The sequence below is a fragment of the Macaca nemestrina genome, chromosome 20, assembly GCF_043159975.1.
Source record: "Macaca nemestrina isolate mMacNem1 chromosome 20, mMacNem.hap1, whole genome shotgun sequence".
Taxonomy (NCBI): domain Eukaryota; kingdom Metazoa; phylum Chordata; class Mammalia; order Primates; family Cercopithecidae; genus Macaca; species Macaca nemestrina.
Window position 1 is genome coordinate 46,855,058 of NC_092144.1, and position 24,921 is coordinate 46,879,978.

At 42.5% G+C, this 24,921-nt stretch overlaps 1 protein-coding gene across 1 annotated transcript; it reads right to left on the reverse strand.

Moving 5' to 3' along the window:
• Positions 1-637: 637 nt before the first annotated feature.
• LOC105495422 (selenoprotein K) lies at positions 638-23,156 on the reverse strand. Its single transcript, XM_071087683.1, is given in 9 exon segments — positions 638-1,206; positions 1,665-1,754; positions 2,218-2,590; positions 3,048-3,845; positions 4,339-4,462; positions 6,229-6,515; positions 9,207-10,794; positions 21,598-23,003; positions 23,005-23,156. Coding segments are annotated over 2 exon segments (282 nt in total). The 5' UTR covers positions 23,124-23,156; the 3' UTR covers positions 638-1,206; positions 1,665-1,754; positions 2,218-2,590; positions 3,048-3,845; positions 4,339-4,462; positions 6,229-6,515; positions 9,207-10,794; positions 21,598-22,840.
• Between the last annotated feature and the right edge of the window lie 1,765 nt (positions 23,157-24,921).

Here is a 24,921-nt window from a genome sequence, read left to right on the forward strand (position 1 = left end):
TCAAACTCCTGACCTCAGGTGATCCTGAGACCATCCTGGCCAACATGGTGAAACCGTGTCTCTGCTAGAAATAAAAGTAGCTGGGCGTGGTAGCGTGTGTCTGTAATCCCAGCTACTGGGGAGGCTGAGGCAGGAGAATAGCTTCAACCAGAGAGTCAGAGGTTGCAGTGAGCCGAGATCACACCGCTGCACTTAAGCCTGGCGACAGAGCGAGACTCCATCAAAAAAAAAAAAAAAAGCAAAAATTAGCTGGGCATGGTGGCACATGCCTGTAATCCCAGCTACCCAGAAGGCTGAGACAGGAGAATCGCTTGAACCCAGGAGGTGGAGGTTACAGTGAGCCGAGATCGCAACACTGTACTCCAACCTGGGCGACAGAGCAAGACTCCATCTCAAAAAAAAAAAAAAAAAAAAAAAAAGGATTGTTGACTCAAGAGTCATGGAGGTATGACCTGGCAGTCAGCATTTGGGGACTTGCAAATGTCTGTGCATGGCTGAAGTGTGGGGTGCCTTTAGGGAGTGGGGAGGGGAACTACAGGGGTAAACAAAGTCTAGATTTTCAAAGACCCTGAATGCCAAGCACAGGAACTTGAACTTCATTCTGTAAGTAATGGGGAGCAGGAATTAAACACGGGAGGGCTGGGTTCATATTTATGCTTCCGAAACATCACAATGATCTTGATAGAGAGTGCGAAGTAGAGACAGGACCACTGGGCATCTAGATCATGGTTAGCCTGGGCATGGCTATCCCTGAGAACTTATAGGCTCTTATCAGCCTCTTTAAATAAGCATGATGGCGTCACAGTCTTTGATCTGCAGATCTCTGAGGCTGCAGCATTTCCACTGGCATGAGGCTGAAACTTCGGTATATGATTCACAGTTCAAGGTCCTCCAGCTGTATCCGTCTTTTCTTACTAAGTCCAGATGGACTCATCAGGGTTGGTGATGTAAGAATTGGTCTGGCCACTTGATGTCTTCAAAGAAATGATGTTTCCAGCACTTGAATGCAACCATAGAGAAGATCCCATTGTCCACCGGGTTCTGTTGGCTGCTGACCCTTCGCTGTTCCACTTGGCTCCTAAAGGAGAGACACAGCTGCCCACTGCCCCCTTGATGGACAGATGGGACTGGAGGTGTTCACTGATAGTGTCTGGGCTGCTTCTGTAGTCTATCTCACCCTCACCTCTTTGGGATGTTCCCTGCTCACTGGAAGGGAGAAAAGAGCAGGTGAGATTATTTGGATGGCTTTCCATAGCTGGCTGTTGTCTCCAGAGCCTCACCCTTCTGTTAATTGACCATTTAATTTATTGCCTACTGAGACACCTTTAAAAGTCAAAGGAGTCCAGGTGCAGTGACTCACACTTGTAATCCCAACACTTTGGGTGGATCACTTGAGGTCTGGAGTTCGAGACCAGCCTGGCCAACATGGTGAAACCCCATCTCTACTAAAAACACAAAAATTAGCCAGATGTGGTAGTACACGCCTGTAATCCCAGCTACTTAGGAGGCCGAGGCAGGAGAATTGCTTGAACCTGGGAGGCAGAGGTTCCAGTGAGCTGAGATCACGCCACTGCACTCCAGCCTGGGTAATAGAGACACCCTGATTCTCAAAAAAAAAAAAAAAAAAAAAAGTCTCTTAAGAGGCTGCGAGTGGTGGCTCATACCTGTAATCCTGGCACTTTGGGAGGCCTAGGCAGGGGGATTGCTTGAGCTCAGGAGTTGGAGACCAGCCTGGGTAACATGAGATCCCATCTCTACAAAAAATTTTAAAAATTAGCCAGGCATGGTGGCATGCACCTGTAGTCCCAGCTACTCAGGAGGCTGAAGTGGGAGAATGGCTTGAGCCTAGGAAATTGAGGCTGCAGTGAGCTATGGTCATGCCACTGCACTCCAGACTGGGTAATAGAGTGAGACCCTGTCTCGGAAATAGAAAAATAAAAATAAAATAGTCTCTAAGAAAGTTTAATACGGGAATTGAATAACAATTGTTTAAGTAAAAAAAAAAAAGTGCAAAAATAGGAAGTACACTTAGATGCATACATGTGCTTGTGTGAGGATGGGATATCTGGAATGAGATGCAAGAAAATGATTAAGTGGATTTCTGGGACTGGGGTAGAACTGAGGGACTGGTCAGAATAGGAGAGAAACCTACCTTTAATGTGACACCCTTTTTAACAGTTTGATTTGCTTTTGAAAAGAACTATGAACATGCCTTACCTTTTCACCAACTATAAAATTATTAGTAAGTATATGGAGAGGGATCTTGACAGGAATCTGATGTACTGTCCTATTCCATGAATTTGCCATTCCAGAAGCCCCACGGTCAGCTGGGCATTGCTAGTCAATGGGATGTGGCCTGGTACTGGGTCACTCTGATGCAATAGACATCTGCTTTGCTTCAATTACTGCAGGGTTGCCTTTGAAGACAGACAGAATTTCCATGCAAGGTACGTGATGCAGGACCAATGATAAGCCTTCTCTTGGAGTAGGAAATGGGGCAGTTAGATCTCTGAGTGAACTCATAAACAGAGTCCTGGTCTGTGAGTGCTGGTTTCTTCTACAGTGATCCGTCCCAGGACTGCTGTGACCCCTGTGGGGAAGGAGCCCACACAGCTGGTGTTGCTGTCTGGGCAAGAGTGTTGCTGTGCCCCACTCTTCTCATGCTTGGATATATCTAGTAAACCTCTTGTTTTAATAGCAAGACATTGAGCTGCTAACAACCCATAAAAGGTACAGCCTTACCTTGTTACAGCTCACGCCTGTAACCCCAGCACTTTGGGAGGCCAAAATAGGCAGGTCACCTGAGGTTGAGACTAGCCTGGCCATTATGGTGAAACCCGTCTCTACTAAAAATACACAAATTAGCCAGGCATAGTGGCAGGTGCCTGTAATTCCAGCTACTTAGGAGGCTGAGGCAGGAGAATCGTTTGAACCCAGGTGGCGGAGGTTGCAGTGAGCCAAGATCATGCCACTGCACTCCAGCCTTGGCAACAGACTAAGCCTCTGTCTCAAAAAAAAAAAAAAAAAAAAAAAAGGCACAGCCTTACCTTGCAGGATGTCAGTATGTGAGTAAATTCTTTGACTTGATTTCTCAAGTGGCTACACAGTAGGGCAGAAATTGCCCTGCCTATTTCACAGAACTGAGGCCCAGACATTTTCAGGGCAGAATTGCAGGGAGAAGAATGGCAGAGCTTGTTGGCTGGGACTTCTCCAGGGGAGGTGTTGCCTGTGCTGGGGACTTGGTGCTGTGGAAGCAGTTGGGAATTTCACTATGAGATCGAAGTGAAGTCATTATTGAGTCATAAATGGAGTGTAAGTGTGGCTTGTACTTGTACGTGCCAGCCCTGGCAAGAGTCTCCGGTCCAGTTGTAGGGGTGCCATAAGCAGTGAACAGCCTCTTTGGCCATGAGGTCCCATTTTTTCCATTTCCCAGGTGGTTGGTGATGGTTAACTGGACCCAAGATGATGAGAGAGAAGGGAAGCAGGTCCCAGTCACACTCAGAGCTTTGACCTCTGGAGCTCAAAAGATGTGGGACTGTGTGTGCCTCCATGTAGGGAGGGCTCCTTGCACGCTGAAGCTCTTAGTTTACGATTGGGCATATCAATTAACTTGACCCAGTCAAAGTGAATCTCAGAGGTTTATTTTGGAATGCTAGGCAAAGGTGCTCTCCCTCTTGTACTGAAAGGGATATGTCCAGATAGGAGGCCTGGAACTGATGCAGTCATGAGGAAATTAGCCTCAAGTCAAAGCCAAAACACTGGCAAAGGGAGAGCTGAGCGTTCAGTGTTAAAACCTGATGACATAGTGAACATCTTGATCATGCCATACCCGAAGCTCCATTTATCTTTGGATTTTGTGGTTACAAAAGCCAAAAAAAAAGTCATTGATTTTTTTTTCTAAATGAACTAGTTTTTACAATGGTTTTAGATTTATATAAGATACAAAGATATGACAATTTCATACACCCACACCCAATTTCCCCTAGTAGTAACATTTACCTTAATATGATACATTTGTTACAATTAAGCAATACTATCAAGAAACAGGACTCATATCTGTAATTCCAGTGCTTTGGGAAGCTGAAGCAGGATGATAACTTGAGGCCAGGAGTTTGAGACCAGCCTGGGCAACATATCTAGACCCTGTCACTACAATTTTTTTTTTTTTTAATTAGCCAGGCATGGCTAGTCCTGTGGCTCATGCCTGTAATCCCACGACTTTGGGAGGCTGAAGTGGGCAGATCGCCTGAGCCCAGAAGTTTGAGATGAGCCCGGACAACATAGCAAAACCTTGTCTCTACTAAAAATACAAAAACAGCTAGGCATAGTGACACGCACCTGTGGTCTCTGCTACTTGGGAGGCTGAGGCGGGAGGATTGCTTGAGCCCAGGAGGTGGAAGTTGCAGTGAGCCGAGATTGTGCTACTGCACTCCAGCCTGGATGACACAGCAAGACTCTGTCTCTTAAAAAAAAAAAAAAAATTAGGCATGGTTGCATGTACATGTACCTGTAATCCCAATACTTTGCAAGGCTGAGGTGGGCAGATCACAAGGTCAGGAGTTTGAGACCAACCTGGCCAATATGGTGAAACCTGCCTCTACTAAAAATGCAAAAATTAGCCGGGTATGGTGGTGGGCACCTGTAGTCCCAGCTATTGGGGAGGCTGAGGCAGAAAACTGCTTGAACCCGGGGGAGCAGAGGTTGCAGTGAGCTGGGATTGCGCCACTGCACTCCAGCCTGGGTGACAGAGTAAGAGTCCGTCTCAAAAACAAAACAAAACAAAAAAATTAAGTATGACATAGTGTTTACCAAGCAAATTTGGAAGGAACAGATAATCACCATTAAATGTTTATCAATTATTTCTATGAGATTAAATTACCTTTTCCAAAAATGGACAATGGTAGCATCCCAAAATTTTATGATACACTTTTATGTCTTTTGTGTCTTTTTGTGAAGCTATCTATAAAAATTACCAGTAATCAATTAAAATTAGAAGACAAGGAAAGAAAAATGAATATTGAATAGGCAACTTAAATGAAAATTACATAAAAGCATTGATGGACATAAACCTTGCCAGTAATTCCAAAAGTGAGTAGACTGTTACAGTTGAAACTTGTTTTTAATTAGAAGATACTAATCTGGGCTGAGCGCGGTAGCTCATGCCTGTAATCCCAGCACTTTGGGATTACAAGGTGGGCGGATCATGAGGTCAGGAGTTTGAGACAAGCCTGGCCAACATGGTGAAACCCTAGCTCTACTAAAAATACAAAAATTAGTGGTTTTGATAATTTACATAGCTTAAAAGGATCTTCCCACAAAACACTTAGTAATTAAAAAGGGGAATATAATTTTAGAATGGACAAACCTGGTCAACAATACTTTAATCAAGAGATAAAAGTTAGGATTACTGATGCCCTAATATGATGCACTATTAATAAAAAGGGAAAGGCTGGGGCGTGGTGGCTCATGCCTGTAATCCCAGCACTTTGGGAAGCCGAGGCAGGCAGATTACCTGAGGTCAGGAGTTTGAGACCAGCCTGGCCACTATGGTGAAACCCTGTCTCTACTAAAAATACAAAAATTAGCTGGGCATGGTGGTGTGCACCTGTAGTCCCAGCCACTTTGGAGGCTGGGGCAGGAGCATTGCTTGAACTGGGAGGCAGAGGTTGCAGTGAGCCGAGATCGCATCACTGCACTCCAGCCTGGGCGACAGAGCAAAACTCCATCTGAAAAATAAAACTAAACTAAAATAAAATGGAAAAGCACTGTGTATATAGTACAATGGTATAATGTAGTACAGTATATGGGTGCCAAAGCATACATAATGTGAATCTAATAGGAAACATTAGAAAAACTCAAATGGAATGATATTTTATAAAACAAATGGCCAGTATTTTCCAAAAATGTCAACGTCATAAACGACAAAAAAGACTGAGGAACTGCTCCACTATGCCTGGCCAAAAAAATTTTTTTAATAGAGTCGAGGTCTCACTATCTTGCCCAGGCTGGTATCAAACTCCTGCCCTCAAACAATACACCAGCTGTGGCCTCCCAAAGCACTGGGATTACAGGCGTGAGCTACCATGCATGGCCTAAGTAATAGTTTTTAAAGGTGATTATCTCTGATTAAGTTTTCAGTGTTTTTGAAGGGATAATTTTTTGAAGGGCCTTTCTAAAGGTCTTTCCCCATATCTAACATTCATAGGGTTTCTGATTAGTATGACTTACCTGATACTGAGTTAACTGAAAGTTATGATCAAAGTCTCTGCCACATTCCTTATATTCTCTGCATTTCTTTCCAGTGAAATTTCTCTGATGTTTCATATGATTTGTGCAAAATGTAAAGGTGTTCCCACACATTTCATTAAGCTTATCACTGGCATGGATTCTTCCTTGTGGAGTAAAGTTTTCACATTTTGGCTTCATTCAGACTTTCTATAGCTTCAGGTTTGGCTTCATTCAAATTTTCTATGCCTCAGTGAACCAACTAGAAACATTTACATATTTACATATTCCTGTAAAATGAAGTTTACCATAGATGTTTAAAATTTACTTGAAATACTAAACAAAACATTTCATACTATTAAAAATGCCTGTAAAATTTCCATGTTCCCAATTGCACTGATGCATTTATGTCATTTCTCTTATTTATCTCAATCATAACTGGCAAATCTAGTCTATATTACAAGTTGTTTCAAACCACTTTTAGATAAAGTCCACTTTCTGTTTAGCTCATTAATTTTTCTTTTTAAGTAATTCATTCAAATTCATTGAATAAACAAATTGATTTATGTAATACGTTTCCAGTGTTAATTTTGGGTTTGTTACTTTTCTGCTTGAATGTTTATTCAAATGAGCCACATACCTCAGGTTTTATTATGCAACACTGTCTTTCATATCTAAATAGCCTATTATTTCAGATAGCATTTTTCACTTAATCCAAGAACTATATATGGTGGTGTTTATAAACTGCAAATTTTAAAAATTCGTCTTCCGTATCTACTTGTCTTATTTGTTTTTTTCAGATAAAGTCTCACTCTGTCACCCAGGCTGGAGTGCAGTGGTGAGATCTCGGCTCACTGCTACCTCCATCTCCCAGGCTAAAGCAGTTCTCCTGCCTCAGCCTCCCGAGTAGCTGGGACTACAAGTGCACACCACCATACCTGCCTAATTTTTGTATTTTTAGTAGAGATGGGGTTTTGCCTTGTTGGCCAGCCTGGTCTCAAACTCCTGACCTGAAGTGATCCACCTGCCTCAGCCTCCCAAAGTGCTAAGATTAGAGGCATGAGCCACCACACCCACCTGTCTTGAGTTATTGTCAGAAAATGTACACTACTTTTTGAAACTTGCTTCAGATATATCACTTCTCATATCAACTTTAATCTAAAAAATTTACTTAATACATCCATTCAGTGTTTCCAGAGTGAATTTTCTGATTCAACTAAAATAAATTTAAATGAATGTTTCCTCATACTCACTATATTCTAATAATTTTCATTCCAGAATAAATTATCATAGATTTGCAATCAGAGAAATTGTGATGGTGGATTTCATTATATTAATAAAATCTGCATAATTAAATGTTCTTATATAAATATTCTAAGAGTAGTAATGAAGGTGATAATCATGACAGCCAATATTTACTGACTAGTTTCTATTTACCAATAACTGTTCCAGAAGTCTTTGGATAAACTCATTTAATCTTCACAATAACCTTATCACAATGTAAGAAATTTGTAATCTGAAGTATACAAAGTTTAAATTACTTGGTAATAAAACAGACGTGGAAACTGGTGAAAGTATAATGATGCTGAAAAAGATTCATATTATAGATAAACACTTTTCTACATTCACAAAGTCAACATGATTATTCTTTATATGCTATTCTCTATGATAAGTCAAAAATAATTTTAGTGGTAATGTTTTTATTAGTAATTGATACTCCATTTTTCCCATATAAATTTGATGCTTAATAAATTATGAATTATGAGGCAAAAACTTTACACAGTCACTGGATTTTCTTCACTTACAGATTGTTTGCTATTCCATAATTGATAATTTTAAAATCAAGCGTTTCCTATAGAGTCACACTATATATTATATAATGTTGAGTATATTGTGAGAGTAGATCTTTACACATATCTGGCTTTCATAAGGCTTCTCACCAGTACAAATTCCATTATGAAAAAGCCTAGCTGAGGGACAGGTAAAAGTGCTTCCCACATTTCTTATACTTCTGAAGTTTCTCGCAATGTGAATTTGGTGATGTTAGGTAAGAATTGTTAAATAAAAAGATGCTATTCAAATACATAAGATTTATCCCTTCATGTATGTATTCTCTGGTGCTTTTTCAGCTGTGAAAGACAAGAAAAGGCCTTCTCACATTCGTTACATTCATAGGGTTTCTCACCAGTATGACTTCTTTGATGTTGAGTAAGATGCGCCCTCTGCCTAAAGGCCTTCCTACATTCCTACATTCAAAGGGTTTCTCACCAGTGTGAATTCTCTGGTGTTGAATAAGAGTTGAACAATCAATAAAGAATTTTATACATTCTTTACACTGGTATGGCTTCTCTCCAGTGTGAATTCTCTGATGTCTATTAAAGTAGGAAACACAAACAAAGGCCTTCCCACATTCCTTACACTCATACGGTTTTTCACCAGTATGAATTCTTTGATGTTGAGTAAGATGTGTTCTCTGCCTAAAGGCCTTGCTGCATTCCTGACATTCATAGGGTTTCTCATTAGTATGAGTTCTACAGTGTTGAATAAATGTTGAATAACAAAGAAAAGCTTTCTTACAATCTTTACATTCAAAGGGTTTGTCACCAGTGTGAATTCTCTGATGTGTATTTTTTTAAAATTTTTTTTGAGATGGAGTCTCACTCTGTCGCCCAGGCTGGAGTGCAGTGGCACAATCTCAGCTCACTGCAAGCTCCGCCTCCTGAGTTCATGCCATTCTCCTGCCTCAGCCTCCCGGGTAGCTGGGACTACAGGCACCTGCCACCACGCCCGGCTAATTTTGTGTATTTTTAGTAGAGAGTGGTTTTCATCATGTTAGCCAGGAGGGTCTCGATCTCCTGACCTCGTGATCTGCCCACCTCGACCTCCCAAAGTGCTGGGATTACAGGTGTGAGCCACCGCGCCTGGCCTCTGATGTTTATTCAAGTTTGAAAGCCAAGTAAAGGTCTTTCAACATTCCTTACCTTCATAGGGCTTCACACTGGTATGAATTCTTTGATGTTAAGTAAGAGTTAGATAATTATTAAAAACCTTCCTACATTCTTTACACTGATAGGGTTTCTCTCCTTTGTGAATTCTCTGATGTCTATTAAAATCAGAAAAACAAATGAAGGCATTCCCACATTCATTACATTCATAGGGTTTCTCCCCACTGAATTCTCTGGTGTCTCATTAGATGTGCACTCTGCTTGAAGGCCTTGCATTCCTGACATTTATAAGGTTTTTCATTAGTATGTGTTCTCTGATGTTGAACAAGTGTTGAACAGGATATAAAAGCTTTCCCACACTGCTTACATTCATAAGGCTTCTCACCAGTGTGAATTCTCTGGTGTTGAATAAGAGCTGAGCAATTATTAAAGGCTTTACCACATTCTTTACATTCATAGGGTTTTTCAACAGTGTGAATTCTCTGATGTCTGTTAAAGTCAGAAGCACAAGTGAAAGCCTTCCCACGTTCCTCACACTCATATGGTTTCTCACCAGTATGAGTTCTTTGATGTTGAGTAAGATGTGCACTTTGCCTAAAAGCCTTTTTACATTCCTGACATTCATAAGATTTCTTATTAGTATGAGTTCTCTGACGTTGAGTAAGTGTTGAGCAATTATTGAATGCCACAGTCCTTACATTCAAAGGGCTTCTCACCAGTGTGAATTCTCTGATGCTGAATAAAAGTTAAGCAATTGTTAAATGCCTTCCCACATTCTTTACATTTGTAAAGTCTCTCACCAGTGTGAATTTTCTGATGTCTATTAAAATCAGAAACAGAAGCAAAGGCCTTCCAACATTGCTTACGTGTATAAGGTCTCTCACCAGTATGAATTCTTTGATGTCGCATAAGATGTGCATTCCACCTAAACATCTTTCTACATTCCAGACATTCATAGGGTTTCTCATTAGTATGAGTTCTCTTATGTTGAATCAATGTTGAACAACATAAACGCTTTCCCACATTCTTTGCATTCATATGGTTTCTCACCAGTGTGAATTTGATTATGTTGGGTAAGGTGGGCACGCTTTCTTATGGGCTTTCCACATATCTGACATTCATAGGGTTTCTGATTAGCAATGACTTATTTGATATTGAGTTAGTTGAAAGTTACAAGCAGTCTTTGCCACATTCTTTAAATACATTGCATTTCTTTGCAGTAAAATTTGATGTTTCATATGATTTGTGTAAAATACAGACGCATTGCCACACATTTCATCAAGCTTGTCAATGATACAAATTCTTCCCTGTTGAGTAAGATTTTCACATTTTTTATGTTCATAGAGTTTCTTTCCAGTATGAATTATTTGATTTAGAAGAAAAGATGTAGGCTGGATGAATTCAGATAATATTTTTTCAAATGGCACAGTTACATGCCTGAAATATTCCTCTTTAGTTTCCTGTTGTCTCTTAAAGAGTCCTTTGCATTTCCAATCATTTCCAAAACAAGATTCCTTGAGGCAAGAACTTCTGACTCTTTCTATTATTTTCCATTTTAACGATTCTTTTTCAAAAGTGCCATTCTTAAGAGGTAACTCCTTGGTGTCATACCTAGACAGCATATCTGAAAGAAAATAAACATCATGTTTTCCTCTTTTATGAGAAATAAAACTTCATAGAAGCAGTCAAACAGATAATAATGCCCTTAAGCAAGAAATGGCTTAGATAACTTTCAAATCTTGGCATTTAATTTGCAGAAAAAAATTGTTGGAATGGCTATATTAATATCAGATAAAACAGACTTCCAGTTACTCTATATTATCAAAGATAATTTTCTCATAATGATAAAAGAGTTATAATAACTCATCAGGAAGACTTGGCAATCAGAAATGTGTAGGTGCAGAATAACACAGCCTGAAAATATGTGAAGCAAAAATTGACAAAAGTAAAGTAGGAAATAGATAATTCTACAATCATAGTTGGAGATTTTGCAACCATCTCTCAATAACTGATAGGAACAACTGGAACATCCCCCTCCCCCAGAAAATGAGTAAAGTAATAGAGGATATAAGTAACACTGTCCACCACCTTCAACTAGCTGATATATACAAAACATAATATCAAAAACTGCAGAACGTACATTCTCTTCAAATACCTATACGCATTCAAAATAGACCATATGCTGGGCCACTAAACAAGTCTCAATACACTAAAAAGGATCAGTGTCACACAGAGTATTTTCTTTGATCACAATGGAACTCAGTTTGAAATTATTGGCCAGGCGCGGTGGCTCAAGCCTGTAATCCCAGCACTTTGGGAGGCCGAGATGGGCAGATCACGAGGTCAGGAGATCGAGACCATCCTGGCTGACACGGTGAAACCCCGTCTCTACTAAAAAATACAAAAAAACTAGCCGGGCGAGGTGGTGGGCGCCTGTAGTCCCAGCTACTCGGGAGGCTGAGGCAGGAGAATGGCGTGAACCCGGGAGGCGGAGCTTGCAGTGAGCCTAGATCACGCCACTGCACTCCAGCCTGGGCAGCAGAGCGAGACTCTGTCTCAAAAAAAAAAAAAAAAAAAAAAAGAAATTATTAAAATATCTGGAACCTGTCCCCCAATACTTGAAAACTAAACAATACACCTGGAAATTAGAAAATACTTAGAAATTAACAATATAAAAGTATAGCACAGCAAAATGTATGTTATATAGCTAAGGTAACATTTACAGTGAAACCTATAGCTTTAAATGCTTATATTAGAAAAGAAAAAGGTATAAAATAAACAACCTAAGGTTTTACTGCAAGACAGTAGATAAGAGCAAAGTAGGCCAGGGAGGTGACTCATGCCTGTAATCCCAGCACTTTGGGAGGCCGAGGCAGGTGGATCACGAGGTCATGAGTTTGAGACCAGCCTGGCCAATATGGTAAAACCCCGTCTCTACTAAAAATATAAAAATTAGCTGGATGTGGTGGTATGTGCCTGTAATCCCAGCTACTCGGGAGGCTGAGGCAGGAGAATCACTTAAACCCAGGAGGTGGAGGTTGCAGTGAGCGAAGATCATGCCACGGCACTCCAGCCTGCACTAGAGGGTGAGACTCTGTTTCATAATAATAATAATAATAATAATAATAATAAAGAGGGTGAGACTCTGTTTCATAATAATAATAATAATAATAAAATATTGAAGTCTTTTTTCCTTAGATCAGAAGCAATGGGAGTGATTAATAGGTTTTGTAACTTAATTATGGTGGTTTCATGAGCAAACATGTATACATATAAAGTATACCATTTGACACATCAAAATTTGTCAAACCATATACTTTATAGCATAGCTGGTTCATTATATGTCAATTATGCCTCAATACATCTGCTACCAAAAAAAAGAAAAAAAGTTCTTTGTAAATATTTGAAATACTTCCCATTTGTCAAACTTTTTCTCCCAAGACCTTGGGCCTCTGAGGGAAGGTTTCCACACAATATCTTAAACAAAAGACATCACCACTCTGACCAGTTTGGGCTTCCCTAAAATGTACTTCTGCTGGGAGTACCCCAACACCCTTACCCACCTGGATACCATCCTGTTTTCCCAGCCATCCAGGGTTCTTTCCCTTGTTGCAATAGGGAAATCACTGATGGCTTAGAAATGGCAACTCCTGCTCAAAGAAATAGGATATTAAAAATAAATAAACCAAAAAATGTTTCTTTTTAGAATGGTTTAACCTAAAGCAAATTCAAGTTCCTCTGAAGACTGATGGAAACAGAAAATCATAATCTGGCAAACACCAGAGTAAACAACTGCTGTCAGAGCCAGGTGTGGTGGCACATACCAGTGGTCCCAGCTACTTGGGAGTCTGAGGCAGGAAGACTGCTTGAGCCCAGGAGGTCAAGGCTGTAGTGAGCAATCATCATGCCACTGCATTCCGGCCTGAGCCACAGAGCAACACCCTGTCTCAAAAAAGTAATAACCATAACTGTTCTCTGCAGGAATCATTGATGAAACTAAAGTGATAAAAATGTCATGAGCAAGAGGGTATTTGTAGAATCTCAAATTTCCTTACAAGTTACTTACTGATTGCAAAGGTAAAAATAGTAGCTTTACTATGCAGAACCCTAGAGGATACCATTTCAAGCATCAAAACAAGATATTGTTTTTGATTGGCCATTATTTATGTCCTGATGCAATGCACTGAAAAAGGCATCACTTCTGTAGTATTCTTGCCAAAAATACATAACTTTAGTGTAATCGTAAGATTGCGCCACTGCACTCCAGCCTGGGCAACAGAACGAGACTCTGTCTCAAAAAAAGAAAAGAAAGTTTTGGCTGGGCATACTGGCTCACGCCTGTAATCCCAGCACTTTAGGAGGCGAAGGCAGGAGGATCACTTGAGGCCAGGAGTTCAAAATAAGCCTAGGCAACATAGCAAGACCGTATCTCTACACAAATTTTAAAAAATTAGCTGGTCACAGTGGCACATTTGTAGTCCCACCTACTTGGGAGGCAGAGGTGAGGGGATCACTTGAGCCCAGGAGTTTGAGGCTGCAGTGAGCCACGATCATGCCACTGTACTCTAGCCTGAGTAACAGAGACCCTGACTCAAAAAAATATATAATAATACATAAAACAAAATTTAAAAATGGGCCCTAGAAAAGCTTTTGGGTGAAAGAATGATGAAGACGTCAGAATTCATTCACATTAAGCTGACCTAAGGAGCACAAGCAACAAAGAGACAAATGAGGGGGGAAGGTCTTAGTTAAATTTAAATCTACATGGGCTCTATCTCTACTTACCTGGGTAAGAAAAACAAGCAGGCACAAGACAGAATCAATGTATCTTCCTGTGAAATGTCAAATTCCTAGAATGTAGCTTTCAAACATAAAAATGACAGGGAATGTGTTTTCCTAAATTTTAGATGAACCATCATGTCTTAAATCCTAAAGGCTGTTATATAAATGTCCCTTGACCATCATCTAGCTCCTTAAAAATCAAGAAGAAAGGCAGTTACATAAGGAGAAAGAGTGAAGGTCAGTGAAGAACAGGAAATATGAAGGTGCCTGACAGAAGCAATCTATTCCAAGACAACAAAACTGAAACCAATTTTTGGAACATGGAACGGAATTTGGATATTTAATGCAGCCCCAGAATTGCCAATGGAGAGAACATTTTCTGAATTACAGGGAACAGGTGACCTTACCCAGTGACACAAAGTTGCTGTAGTTCTCCAACATCACATCTCTGCACAAGTCTCTCTAAGCAGGGCCCAGGCATTCCCACTCTCCCTTAGAGAAATCTATAGCCACACCCCTGAATGTCACCAACTCCTTAAAGGAAAAGTCCCATTTAACATATGTAATAGTAAAGAAAATATATTTTAGGTGAATGATAAGGATATAAAAAAGGATTTTTCTGGAAGGCATTCTATAGTAAGCAATAGGTTGAAATTGGAAACTTATAACACAGGAAGGGGCAATAAGGAAATGAATACACACATATTGGTAAGCAGTCCTGTGCTGTGAGGCGGATACAACATCCTGCCACTGTGGGACATTTCTATTAATCAGAACATGTTGAGAAGCAAACAGTGTAAACAACGTAAATTGAAACTGGGCCGGGCACAGTGGCTCTTGCCTGTAATCCCAGCACCATGGGAGGCCGAAGTGGGCAGATCACCTGAGGCCAAGAGATCCACACTAGCCTGGCCAACATGGTGAAACCCTATCTCTACTAAAAATACAAAAATTAGCTGGGCGTAGTGGCACTTGCCTGTAATCCCAGCTACTCGGGAGGCTGAGGCAGGAGAATTGCTGGAACCCGGGAGGTAGAGGTTGCTGTGAGCCGAGATTGCACCACTGCACTCCAGCCTGGGTGACGAGAGCAAAACTCCATCTCAAAAAATAGAAAAGATTAAAAAAAAAAAAAAAAAAAACTCAATAGCTCTACAAATACATGAAACACCACGTGCCTCTGTGCAGTTAAGGGTTAACTCAGCAGGCTTAAAGCTTTGAGTTCAAACTCTGCACATTCCAAAAAAAGAACTGGCCTTTGATGGGCTGCTGGAAAATCATCTCTGTGTCCTTGAACACCCTGTCTGATGAGAGTGTTTTTGTGTGCTAAGACCTTGGGCTCTATCAGGTTGACTTCTGGGGACCTGGAGACTAAGTACTAACGTTGTCCAGGTAGACACTCTAAGTATCTCCAATAAAAACCCTGGACACCACCTGGGTGTGGTGACTCATGCCTGTAATCCCAGCACTTTGGGAGGCTGAGGTGGGTGGATCACCTGAGGTCAGGAGTTCAAGACTAGCCCGGCCAACCTGGTGAAACCCTGTCTCTACTAAAAATACAAAAATTAACTGGGCATGGTGGCAGGCACCTGTAATCCCAGCGACTCGGGAGGCTAAGGCAGGAGAATCACTTGAACCTGGGAGGCAGAGGTTGCAGTGAGCCGAAATCGCGCCATTGTACTCCAGACTAGGTGACAGAGTGAGACTCCATCTCAAAAAACAAACAAACAAACAAACAAAAAAACCCTGGACACCAAGGTTTGGGTAAGTTTCGTTTCGCTGGCTGGCAAACTTTCACACATATTGTCACATACCATGGCTAGAAGAATTAAGGGCATCTCCATCAACTCTACTCTGATAGGACACCTGGAATTTTATGACTCGTTTCTCCTCAACTGTTGCACCTTTCCCTTTCATGATTTTCATCTGCATCCTTTTAATTTAATAAACTCCAACTGTCGGTATAACAGCTTTTCTGAACCCTGTGAGTCCAATCAAGGAATCATTGAGTCTCACGGCAGTCTTGAAGACCCTCAGATCCGAAGTGGGATTTACTAGAAAGATCCTGACTCACTGAAACATAGCAAAAACATTGTTTGGGGTAAAAAAAAAAAAAAAAAAAAAGAACTATGTGGGAGTGGGATTGATGAACCTTTGATACTTGGATGGTTATGGAGTTACCCTTGGTATGAGACAGCAGCTGCACTGCAATCACTTACTAGAAGTAAAATTCATCAATCGAATTGATTTATTTGGTTATTGTTTGTTTGGAGACAGGGGTTCGCTATATTGCTCAGGCTGGTCTCAAACTCCTGGGCTCAAGCGATCTTCCTGCCTCAGCCTCCCGAGTAGCTGGGACTATAGGCATGTACAACTGTGCCCAGCACCAGTGGAACTTAGAAATGATAGACCCGACCTCCAAAGGGTTGGCTTATTAGATACATAAGGAAAATAAGGCAAAATAATGAGAAACAAGCTGAAAATAGAATCCCTTGTGTGTCACATGCAATAGCTCAAATTAAAGTAAAGGAGAGTCAGAGTGGGGCCTGGCATTGCACCAAGGTCAGACATTGGCTGGCCTGAGCTATGGCCTCTAGCGTCACAGCTGTTACCAAAGGGAACATGTGTGCTGGAACAACAGACAGTACTCCACAACCGTTGATCACTAAAAGGTAGTGCAGGCGGCAGAGAAGATGGTGAAACCAAGAAACTATTGAAACGAGGGGTACAGTGTGAAAGACTGGTCTCGTTTTGTAGACTGGTATCATCAGCTTTCTGAAGAACCTTTACTAAAGTGAACTGTGAGACTGACTAACTTACGAGCAATTTCCTCAGTTTTGAATACTGCAGAAGGGAGAAGTATGTTTGCTTTGAGGCAGACCCATGGCTTACTACTGAACAATCACAGATGGCTATATATGATGCAGATACAATGCAGATTGTTGTTGAGGGGACAGTTATCCTAGTCGACTAGATCAAAGCTGCCATAACGGCCAGGTGCGGTGGTTCATGCCTGTAACCCAGCACTTTGGGAGGCTGAGGCAGGTGGATCACTTGAGGTCAGGAGTTTGAGACCAGCCTGGCCAACATGGCAAAAACCCGTCTCTACTAAAAATACAAAAGTTAGCCAGGTGTGGTGGTGGGCACTTGTAATCCCAGCTACTTGGGAGGCTGGTACATGATAATCGCTTGAACCTGGGAGGCAGAGGTTGCAGAGAGCCAAGATCAAGCCACTGCACTCCAGTCTGGGTGACAGAGTGAGATTCATCTCAAAACAAAAACAAAAGCAAAAAAAACCTACCATAACATTAATTTACCCTGAGATGGAGAACTGTCCTTCTTTAAATGCCAAGTGGCGCTCCCCAGATGAAGCAGCTGATATGCTGCATATTCAGGATATATCAAGTTGGCTTCATGATGATCAGATGTTTGTGCAGTTACCCCAGTTTGAGGCAAATACCATGATTAAGGGGACTCCTTCTGCATGGGCACTCCCTGTCAACTTTACTACTGCAAAATCAAGCAATGGTCCAAGAAGCCATATCAGATTTGTTGTCTCAGCTTCCCCCTTATGGGCATTATAGAAGCTAAGAAAATGAGAGTAATTCACAAGACAATGGGGAAGATGAAGGAGATATCAAGGGACTCTCATCATAAGTAGTGAGTAAACCTTAAAATGGTTCTTAAGAAATGGGATTGGTTGAGCGCAGTGGCTCATGACTGTAATCCCAGCACTTTGGAAGGCCGAGGCAGGTGGATTGCTTGCGGTCAGGAGTTCGAGATCAGCCTGGCCAATATGGTGAAACCCTGTCTCTAATAAAATACAAAAAAAAAAAAAAAATAGCCAGGCGTGCTGGTAAGCGCCTGTAATCCCAACTACTCAGGAGGCTGAGGCAGGAGAATCACTTGAACCCAGGAGGTGGAGGTTGCAGTGAGCCAAGATCTAGCCACTGCACTCCAGACTGGGCAACAGAGCAAGACTCCATCTCAGCTGGGCACGGTGGCTCACACCTATAATCCCAGCACTTCAGGAGACAGAGGTGGTTGGATCACTTGAGGTCAGGAGTTCGAAACCAGCCTGGCCAACATGGTGAAACCCTGTCTATATTAAAGATGCAGAAATTAGCCAGGCATGGTGGTGGGCACCTGTAATCCCAGCTACTCGGGAGGCTGAGGCAGGAGAATCACTTGAGCCCAGAAGGCAAAGGTTGCAGAGAGCAGAGATTGTGCCACTGCACCCCAGCCTGGGTGACAGGACAAGATTCCATCTAAAAAAAAAAGAACAGTCTTAACACCACTATTAGATGTTGGGTGGATCAACGGGAGCCCTTGCTGATCACCTGACACCAAAGGGCTCTAAACAAATATGTTTTATTTCTCCTAATTTGAAGGAACTTAAAAGGCTGAAATGCAAAGATGACACTGAGAAACCTGATCTTGAATCACTAAGGCAACAGCCTGACAAATTAATCAGGATGACCAACCACGCTGGGACCAAGGCTATATGCATGTGTGTGAGTTAAGACCGGGGTGGAAAAGGAACATTTCTAGGACTCCTTGACATGGAGCCCAATGCACTGTGATTCCAAAATCTGTTGGTGACACCCTAATAGGGACTACAGTTAGATTGGGAAGATACGGGGATGCAGTGGTTGACTGTTATTAAGGTGAAAGTTTAAATGAAAACTAGAAGGTCTGAATGGACCTTACGTGAAGTGGTTGCATCTCCTTGCCTGAATACGTAATGGGGAAAGGTATTATGTATGACTGAGGAACACTTCCCCTACCTAGTATTTTAAAACTAAAGGCATGTAAGTTTGTCCTTCAATCAATGTTATAAGACAGGCCAAACAGGAATCTATAGAATTGCTGAAGCCCACACAGGTTGTTAATTTTTTTTTTTTTTTTTTTTTTTGAGATGGAGTCTTGCTTTGTCATGCGGGCTGGAGTGCAGTGGTACAATCTCAGTTCACTGCAACCTCTGCCTCCCGGGTTCCAGCAATTCTTGTGCCTCAGTCTCCCAAGTAGCTGGGATTACAGACGTGCGCCACCACGCCTGGCTAATTTTTGTATTTTTAGTAGAGATGGGGTTTCACCATCTTGGCCAGGCTGCTCTTGAACTCCTGACCTCAGGTGATCCACCCGTTTTGGCCTCTCAAAGTGCTGGGTTTACAGGCGTGAGCCACCACACCCGGCCAACATAGGTTGTTAATTTGAAACTGTATAGAATACCTGGTAGATACAAGAGATTATCACTTTATTAATAACATGTTAGAAGCTAGAGTGCTGGTACCAACAAATTCTCTATACAATAGCCCTGTTAGATCTGTGCCAAAGGGAGAGACTAACAATAGATTGTCGAGGCTTAAATGAAGTAGTACCACTGAATTAAAGGACACCAGTACTCTGACTGATTTTGCAAATGCCTTTTTCATTATCCCAATCTTGGGAAAGAGACAACCATAGTTTGCCTTCATGCGAGGAAGATCTCAATTTATATCTACTGTATTCTCACAGGTTATTTGAATTTACTAGCTTAATATTACAATTTGATTAGGAAAGCGTGGACTTGAGGCTGGTCCTAAGTGTAACAATATACTACATTGATGATAATGATAACATCAGACCCTGACGAACAAATTAGGACTGATTTCCAGCAGGGAAGGCCCACACAGAGAGGCAGCATAGCATGTAGACTCTATCCGAGGGCCACTGGTAGCCCTGGGAGCCTACAAAAGGACCCTGGCAGTGGATAGCCCTGGATTGGGCTTTTGCATACCTGTGGTAGATGTAAAGGCTCAAAATACTATAAAACACCTTGAATAGAAACGTGCCAATTGGCATTACTGTGTTATATTTCTTCAGACCAAGGGAAACACTTTACACCCCACAGTGTCCAACAATGTCCAGAGTTCTCACATCAATTGGACATACCATGCTGCAGATCATCCTCAAAGTAGTAGACAATTAGAATAGGAGAGCGATAGAGTTGTTGGCTAAAGTAAGGGAAAGTAAAGTATGGTCTGGTTTGCACTCCTTCATGAGGGTGTGCTTACTCTCAAGATGGGGAAAGCCAAGGATAGTCTCCACTAGATAGATTCCTCTACTGTCCTGGGCGATTAGGAGGAGAGGGTGTGTGGCAGAATGCTGGCACAGTTACACAGATCTTCTCCAAATAACCTCAACTTTCTTTTTTCCTACCTGATGCAGTGGTCCTGAGACCATGACTGTAACTCCAAGTGACAGAAGCAGGAATGATCCCTAAACAAGAAACTGAAACTTTACCTTTCAATCTTTCTCAAAATGTTATTTATTTATTTTTAGAGATGGGGTCTTGATATGTTGTCCAGGCTGGATTTGACCTCCTGGGCTCACAGATTCTCCCACCTCAGCCTCCCAAGTAGCTGGGACTAGAGACATATACCACCATACCTGGCTAATGAAGTAACAGTGAAAAAGACTGGCTTGAGGGAGAATTTAGCTAACCATCAGCTAATTTCTACGCTCAATAGTTCTGTACAACTTTATCATGTGGCACATAACAGTAGATTCAAGGAGGGAAATGAGTAATCAAATTAATACAAAAATATGAGAATGCATGTAATGCCTTTATCAGATAGGTTAGTTGTTTCTTTAAATCCCACTGCTACTCCATACAGGCTCCTTGAAATTATAGCCATCTGCATCCTGATACTATTGCTGTTTCTGTCATATAAATGTCATATCGAATGCAGATGCTCAGACAGTTTTGCTATAAAAGAGCCTAAGCCAAGGCCTGGGTGAGTGGACAGGTAACTCAGTACACCTGGACTGCTCAAATCCTGTACGTTCCAAAGAAAGAACTGGCCCTTAACTGGCTCCTGGGAGATAACTCTGAGCCCTTAAATATCCTACCTAATAAGAGCATTTTTGTATACATCCATGACCTAAAAAGATTTAGTTCCACTGTTCTCAAATCAAAGACTAGAATCCCTGATATAACCATAGATGTGACCTCACAAAAAAATTTGTGCCTCCCAAATGTAAAGAATTAGAAAAATTCTTCTTCATTCATGTGCCTTAAAAGGCTCCAGGACCTCTCTGAGCCAAGGTTTGCTCTTCAGAAAGTGGAGTTATAGCGCCTCCCCTGGAATCTTGAACCCCAAACTATGATCTCTCCAGGGTAGTCAACAGGCCTTCATAAATTATTCCTTAATCCGAGGCTTCTCAAATCTGTTGTGTTCCCTAAGCAACAGAATAAATGCCTACTCTACTCAGGGTCTGACGGAAAAGCAGCAGTCCCACAAAATAAGATCCTTTAAAATATTTCTTCCTGTATTTAAAAGTCACACTGATTTGGTATACTATACAATAATAAATTTATATTTTATACAGAAATCCTGTTTTATAATATTTATCAGATCAATTATTTAGCTTTTTCTTTTCCAGATTTTCGAGTAAACTGACGTTCTGGAAGAAGCACCCTTATTTTCACCATTTTACAGCAGAAGAAGGAAAGGTAAGAGGCGGTGAATCCGAGACTCCCACTCAGGTGACGATCCCTTGCGGGCACTCACTCTCGCTCGCACTACAATCAGATCCTCCATGCGGCTTTCCCATACTCTGTCACATTCGCAGCCAGAATCCCCTCGGATGGACTCTTACAAACCTCCAGCCCCATCCCGGGATCCGTCGCGTCCTCTACAGCCACCAGGCGGGCCAGCGTCCAGGACGCCCAAGCATAACCTCCCCACTCTAAACCGTTAGGAATCAGTGGCTGAACTCACTGCGTCACAATAGCATAAATTGTGACCCGATGAGTCTGTGCACTCGGAAAACAAGAGAACGCTCCCACGTCTCCGGGCGCAGCTTGTGCCAGCAACTAGGTCAGCGGGACAGCTGAGAGGATTCAAGCAACCTTCCCGCAACCGGTTCCGCCATGTTTCTGGACTCGTAGCCCGGAATACATTTCCCAGAGGCGTTCGCGGCCGACATGCTTCGCGCAGGAACGCAGCCGCTTCGCGGCCGAAGGACGCAGTATGGTAGCTGCTCAAAGAGCGGTGCTCGGCCCTGGGAGGCTCAGGGCTGCCCGAGGTGAGTAGTCCCAAAGTCAGTGCTGTTAGGGGCTGAGCATGCGAACAGGGCAGTGGGAAGACCATTTGTGACGGTGGCTTTTAAATACACCCCGAACGTCTGCCTCTTTTAACTGGAGTATTTAATTTATTTACATTTAATATAGCCACTGTTAGATTTAACGCTGCCATTTTATTACATTTTTATTTATTTTTATTGCTAAATACACAGGCTTTTATTTATTTTCTTCGCATTCAATCTTTTTGTAAATTTAAAGATGAGGAGGCCGAGTGCGATGGCTCACGCCTGTAATCCTAGCACTTTGGGAGACCAAGGCGGGCGGATTGCCTGAGCTCAGGAGTTCGGGACCAGCCTGGGCAACACGGTGAAACCCCATCTCCACTAAAATACAAAAAATTAGCTGGGCGTGGTGGCGTGTGCCTGTAGTCCCAGCTACTCGGGAGGCTGAGGCAGGAGAATCGCTTGAATCCGGGAGGCAGAGGTTGCGATGAGCCGAGATTGCACCACTGCACTCGCCTAGGCGACAGAGTGAGACTGTCTCAAAACCACAACAACAACAACAAAACTATATTAATACTTTAATAAACTGTACTAAAAAGATAATGAGACAAACGTGCATTTGTGGAACTGCACGTCAGTCAGGCCAGTTCCCTGCAGAGGGAATTCCCAGCATGACCTCATTCATCTGTGAGGACACAGAGCAGTCCTTGTTTAGACAGACACTTTCATCTACTGCTCCAGCATGGTCAGTACTCCACTTCTTGATGGTTTCCTTCTGCTATGAATGCGCATGTCCAGTTGCTTCTTAGAGCAGACGCTTACCTTCCTCATCCACCAGCCATTGGAGGACTGGGGCCACCCAGATGATTGATTGGACCCATTCTTCCGGGAGGGTTTCCCAGTGGCCCTCTTCCATTACCATCATATCTGGAATCACATGAGTTTCCATAGCTGCTTCTTTTTTTCAAATCTTGCTGAAGCAGTTTTGAAAAACAAAACCACAAACTCAGCTATTCCCCAGAAGTAATCTGTTATCAAAGATAATCTCCATGGAAACTGACTCCAGCTGTCCAACACTTGTGCATTTGAGATGTAAACCATCTTGCCCTCCCTCCCTGCTTCGGGGATTTACTACTTTTTTTTTTTTTTTTTTTTTTTCGAGACGGAGTCTGGCTCTGTCACCCAGGCTGGAGTGCAGTGGCGCGATCTCGGCTCACTGCAAGCTCCGCCTCCCGGGTTTACGCCATTCTCCTGTCTCAGCCTCCCGAGTAGCTGGGACTACAGGCGCCCGCCACCTCGCCCGGCTAGTTTTTTGTATTTTTTAGTAGAGACGGGGTTTCACCGTGTTAGCCAGGATGGTCTCGATCTCCTGACCTCGTGATCCGCCCGTCTCGGCCTCCCAAAGTGCTGGGATTACAGGCTTGAGCCACCGCGCCCGGCCGATTTACTACTTTTTAAAGACAGGGTCTCCCTATGTTGCCCAGGTTGGCCTTGAACTCCTGGGTTCAAACGATCCTCCCACCTATGCCTCCCAAAGTGCTGGGATTACAGGCGTGAGCTCCTGACATTTTAATTTCTTTTTGTTGCATGTTTCCGTTTTCTCTCCTTTCTTTATGATGGGTTGATGCATTATGATTCCAATTTTCTCTTTAATAGTTTGTAGGTTCTTTTAGTCATTACTCCAGGAATTTTAGTAAGTCCAAATTTATCAATAGTCTGACTCTCCTCACAGAATGCATTCAATTTCATATGCCTTCTTAGTTTTAAAATACAAGGTATCAGTTACATATTTGTTTTGTTTAAACAACCTCTCTGGGCTGGGTGTGGTGGCTCATGCCTGTAATCTCAGCACTTTGGGAGGCCAAGATAGGCGGATCACGAGGTCAGGAGATGGAGACCATCCTGGCCAACATGGTGAAACCCCGTCTCTACTAAAAATACAAAAATTAGCTGGGTGTGGTGGCACATGCCTCCACACCCAGCTAATATCCGTAGAATACCAGCTACCCAGCAGGCTGAGGTAGGAGAATCGCTTGAACCAGGGAGTCAGAGGTTGCAGTGAGCTGAGATCGTGCCACTGCATTCCAGCCTGGCGACAGAGCGAGACTCTGTCTCAAAAAACAAACACCTCTCTGATGTTATACTATTATTTTGTCAGTATTCATTTACATTTACTCAGAACATTGACATAAGTATAAGTGGTGTTCAAATAAACAGAATGTTTAGGTTTTGTCAAAGAGAAATAAAGTGGGGCCGGGCACAGAGGCTCATGCCTGTAATCCAGTGCTTTGGGAGCTTAAGGCAGCTGGATTGCTTGAGGCCAGAAATTTAAAAGCAGCCTGGGGGGGCAAAATAGTGAGACCCCCCCATGCCTACAAAAAAAAAATTTTTTTTTAACTAGCTGGGCCTGGTGGTCTACACCTGTAATCCCAGCTATTCAGGAGGCTGAGGCCAGAGGATCACTTGAGCCCAAGAGCTATGATGGCATGACTACATTGCAGCCTGGGCCACAGAGCTAGACCCTGTCTTAAAAAAGAAAGAAAAAGGCCAGACGCAGTGGCTAACACCTGTAATCCCAGCACTTTGGGAGGCCAAGGTGGACAGATCGCCTGAGGTCAGCAGTTCAAGACCAGCCTGACCAACATGGTGAAACCCTGTCTCTACTAAAAATACAAAAATTAGCCAGGCATGGTGGTGTGCACCTGTAATCCCGGCTACTCAGGAGGCTGAGCGGGAGAATTGCTTGAACCTGGGAGGCGGAGGTTGCAAAGAGCCAAGATTGCATCACTGCACTCCAGCCTGGGCGACAAGAGTGAGACTCTGTCTCAAAGAAAGGAGAAAAGAGTCCAGGCATGGTGTCTCACACCTGTAATCCCAGCACTTTGGGAGGCCGAGGTGG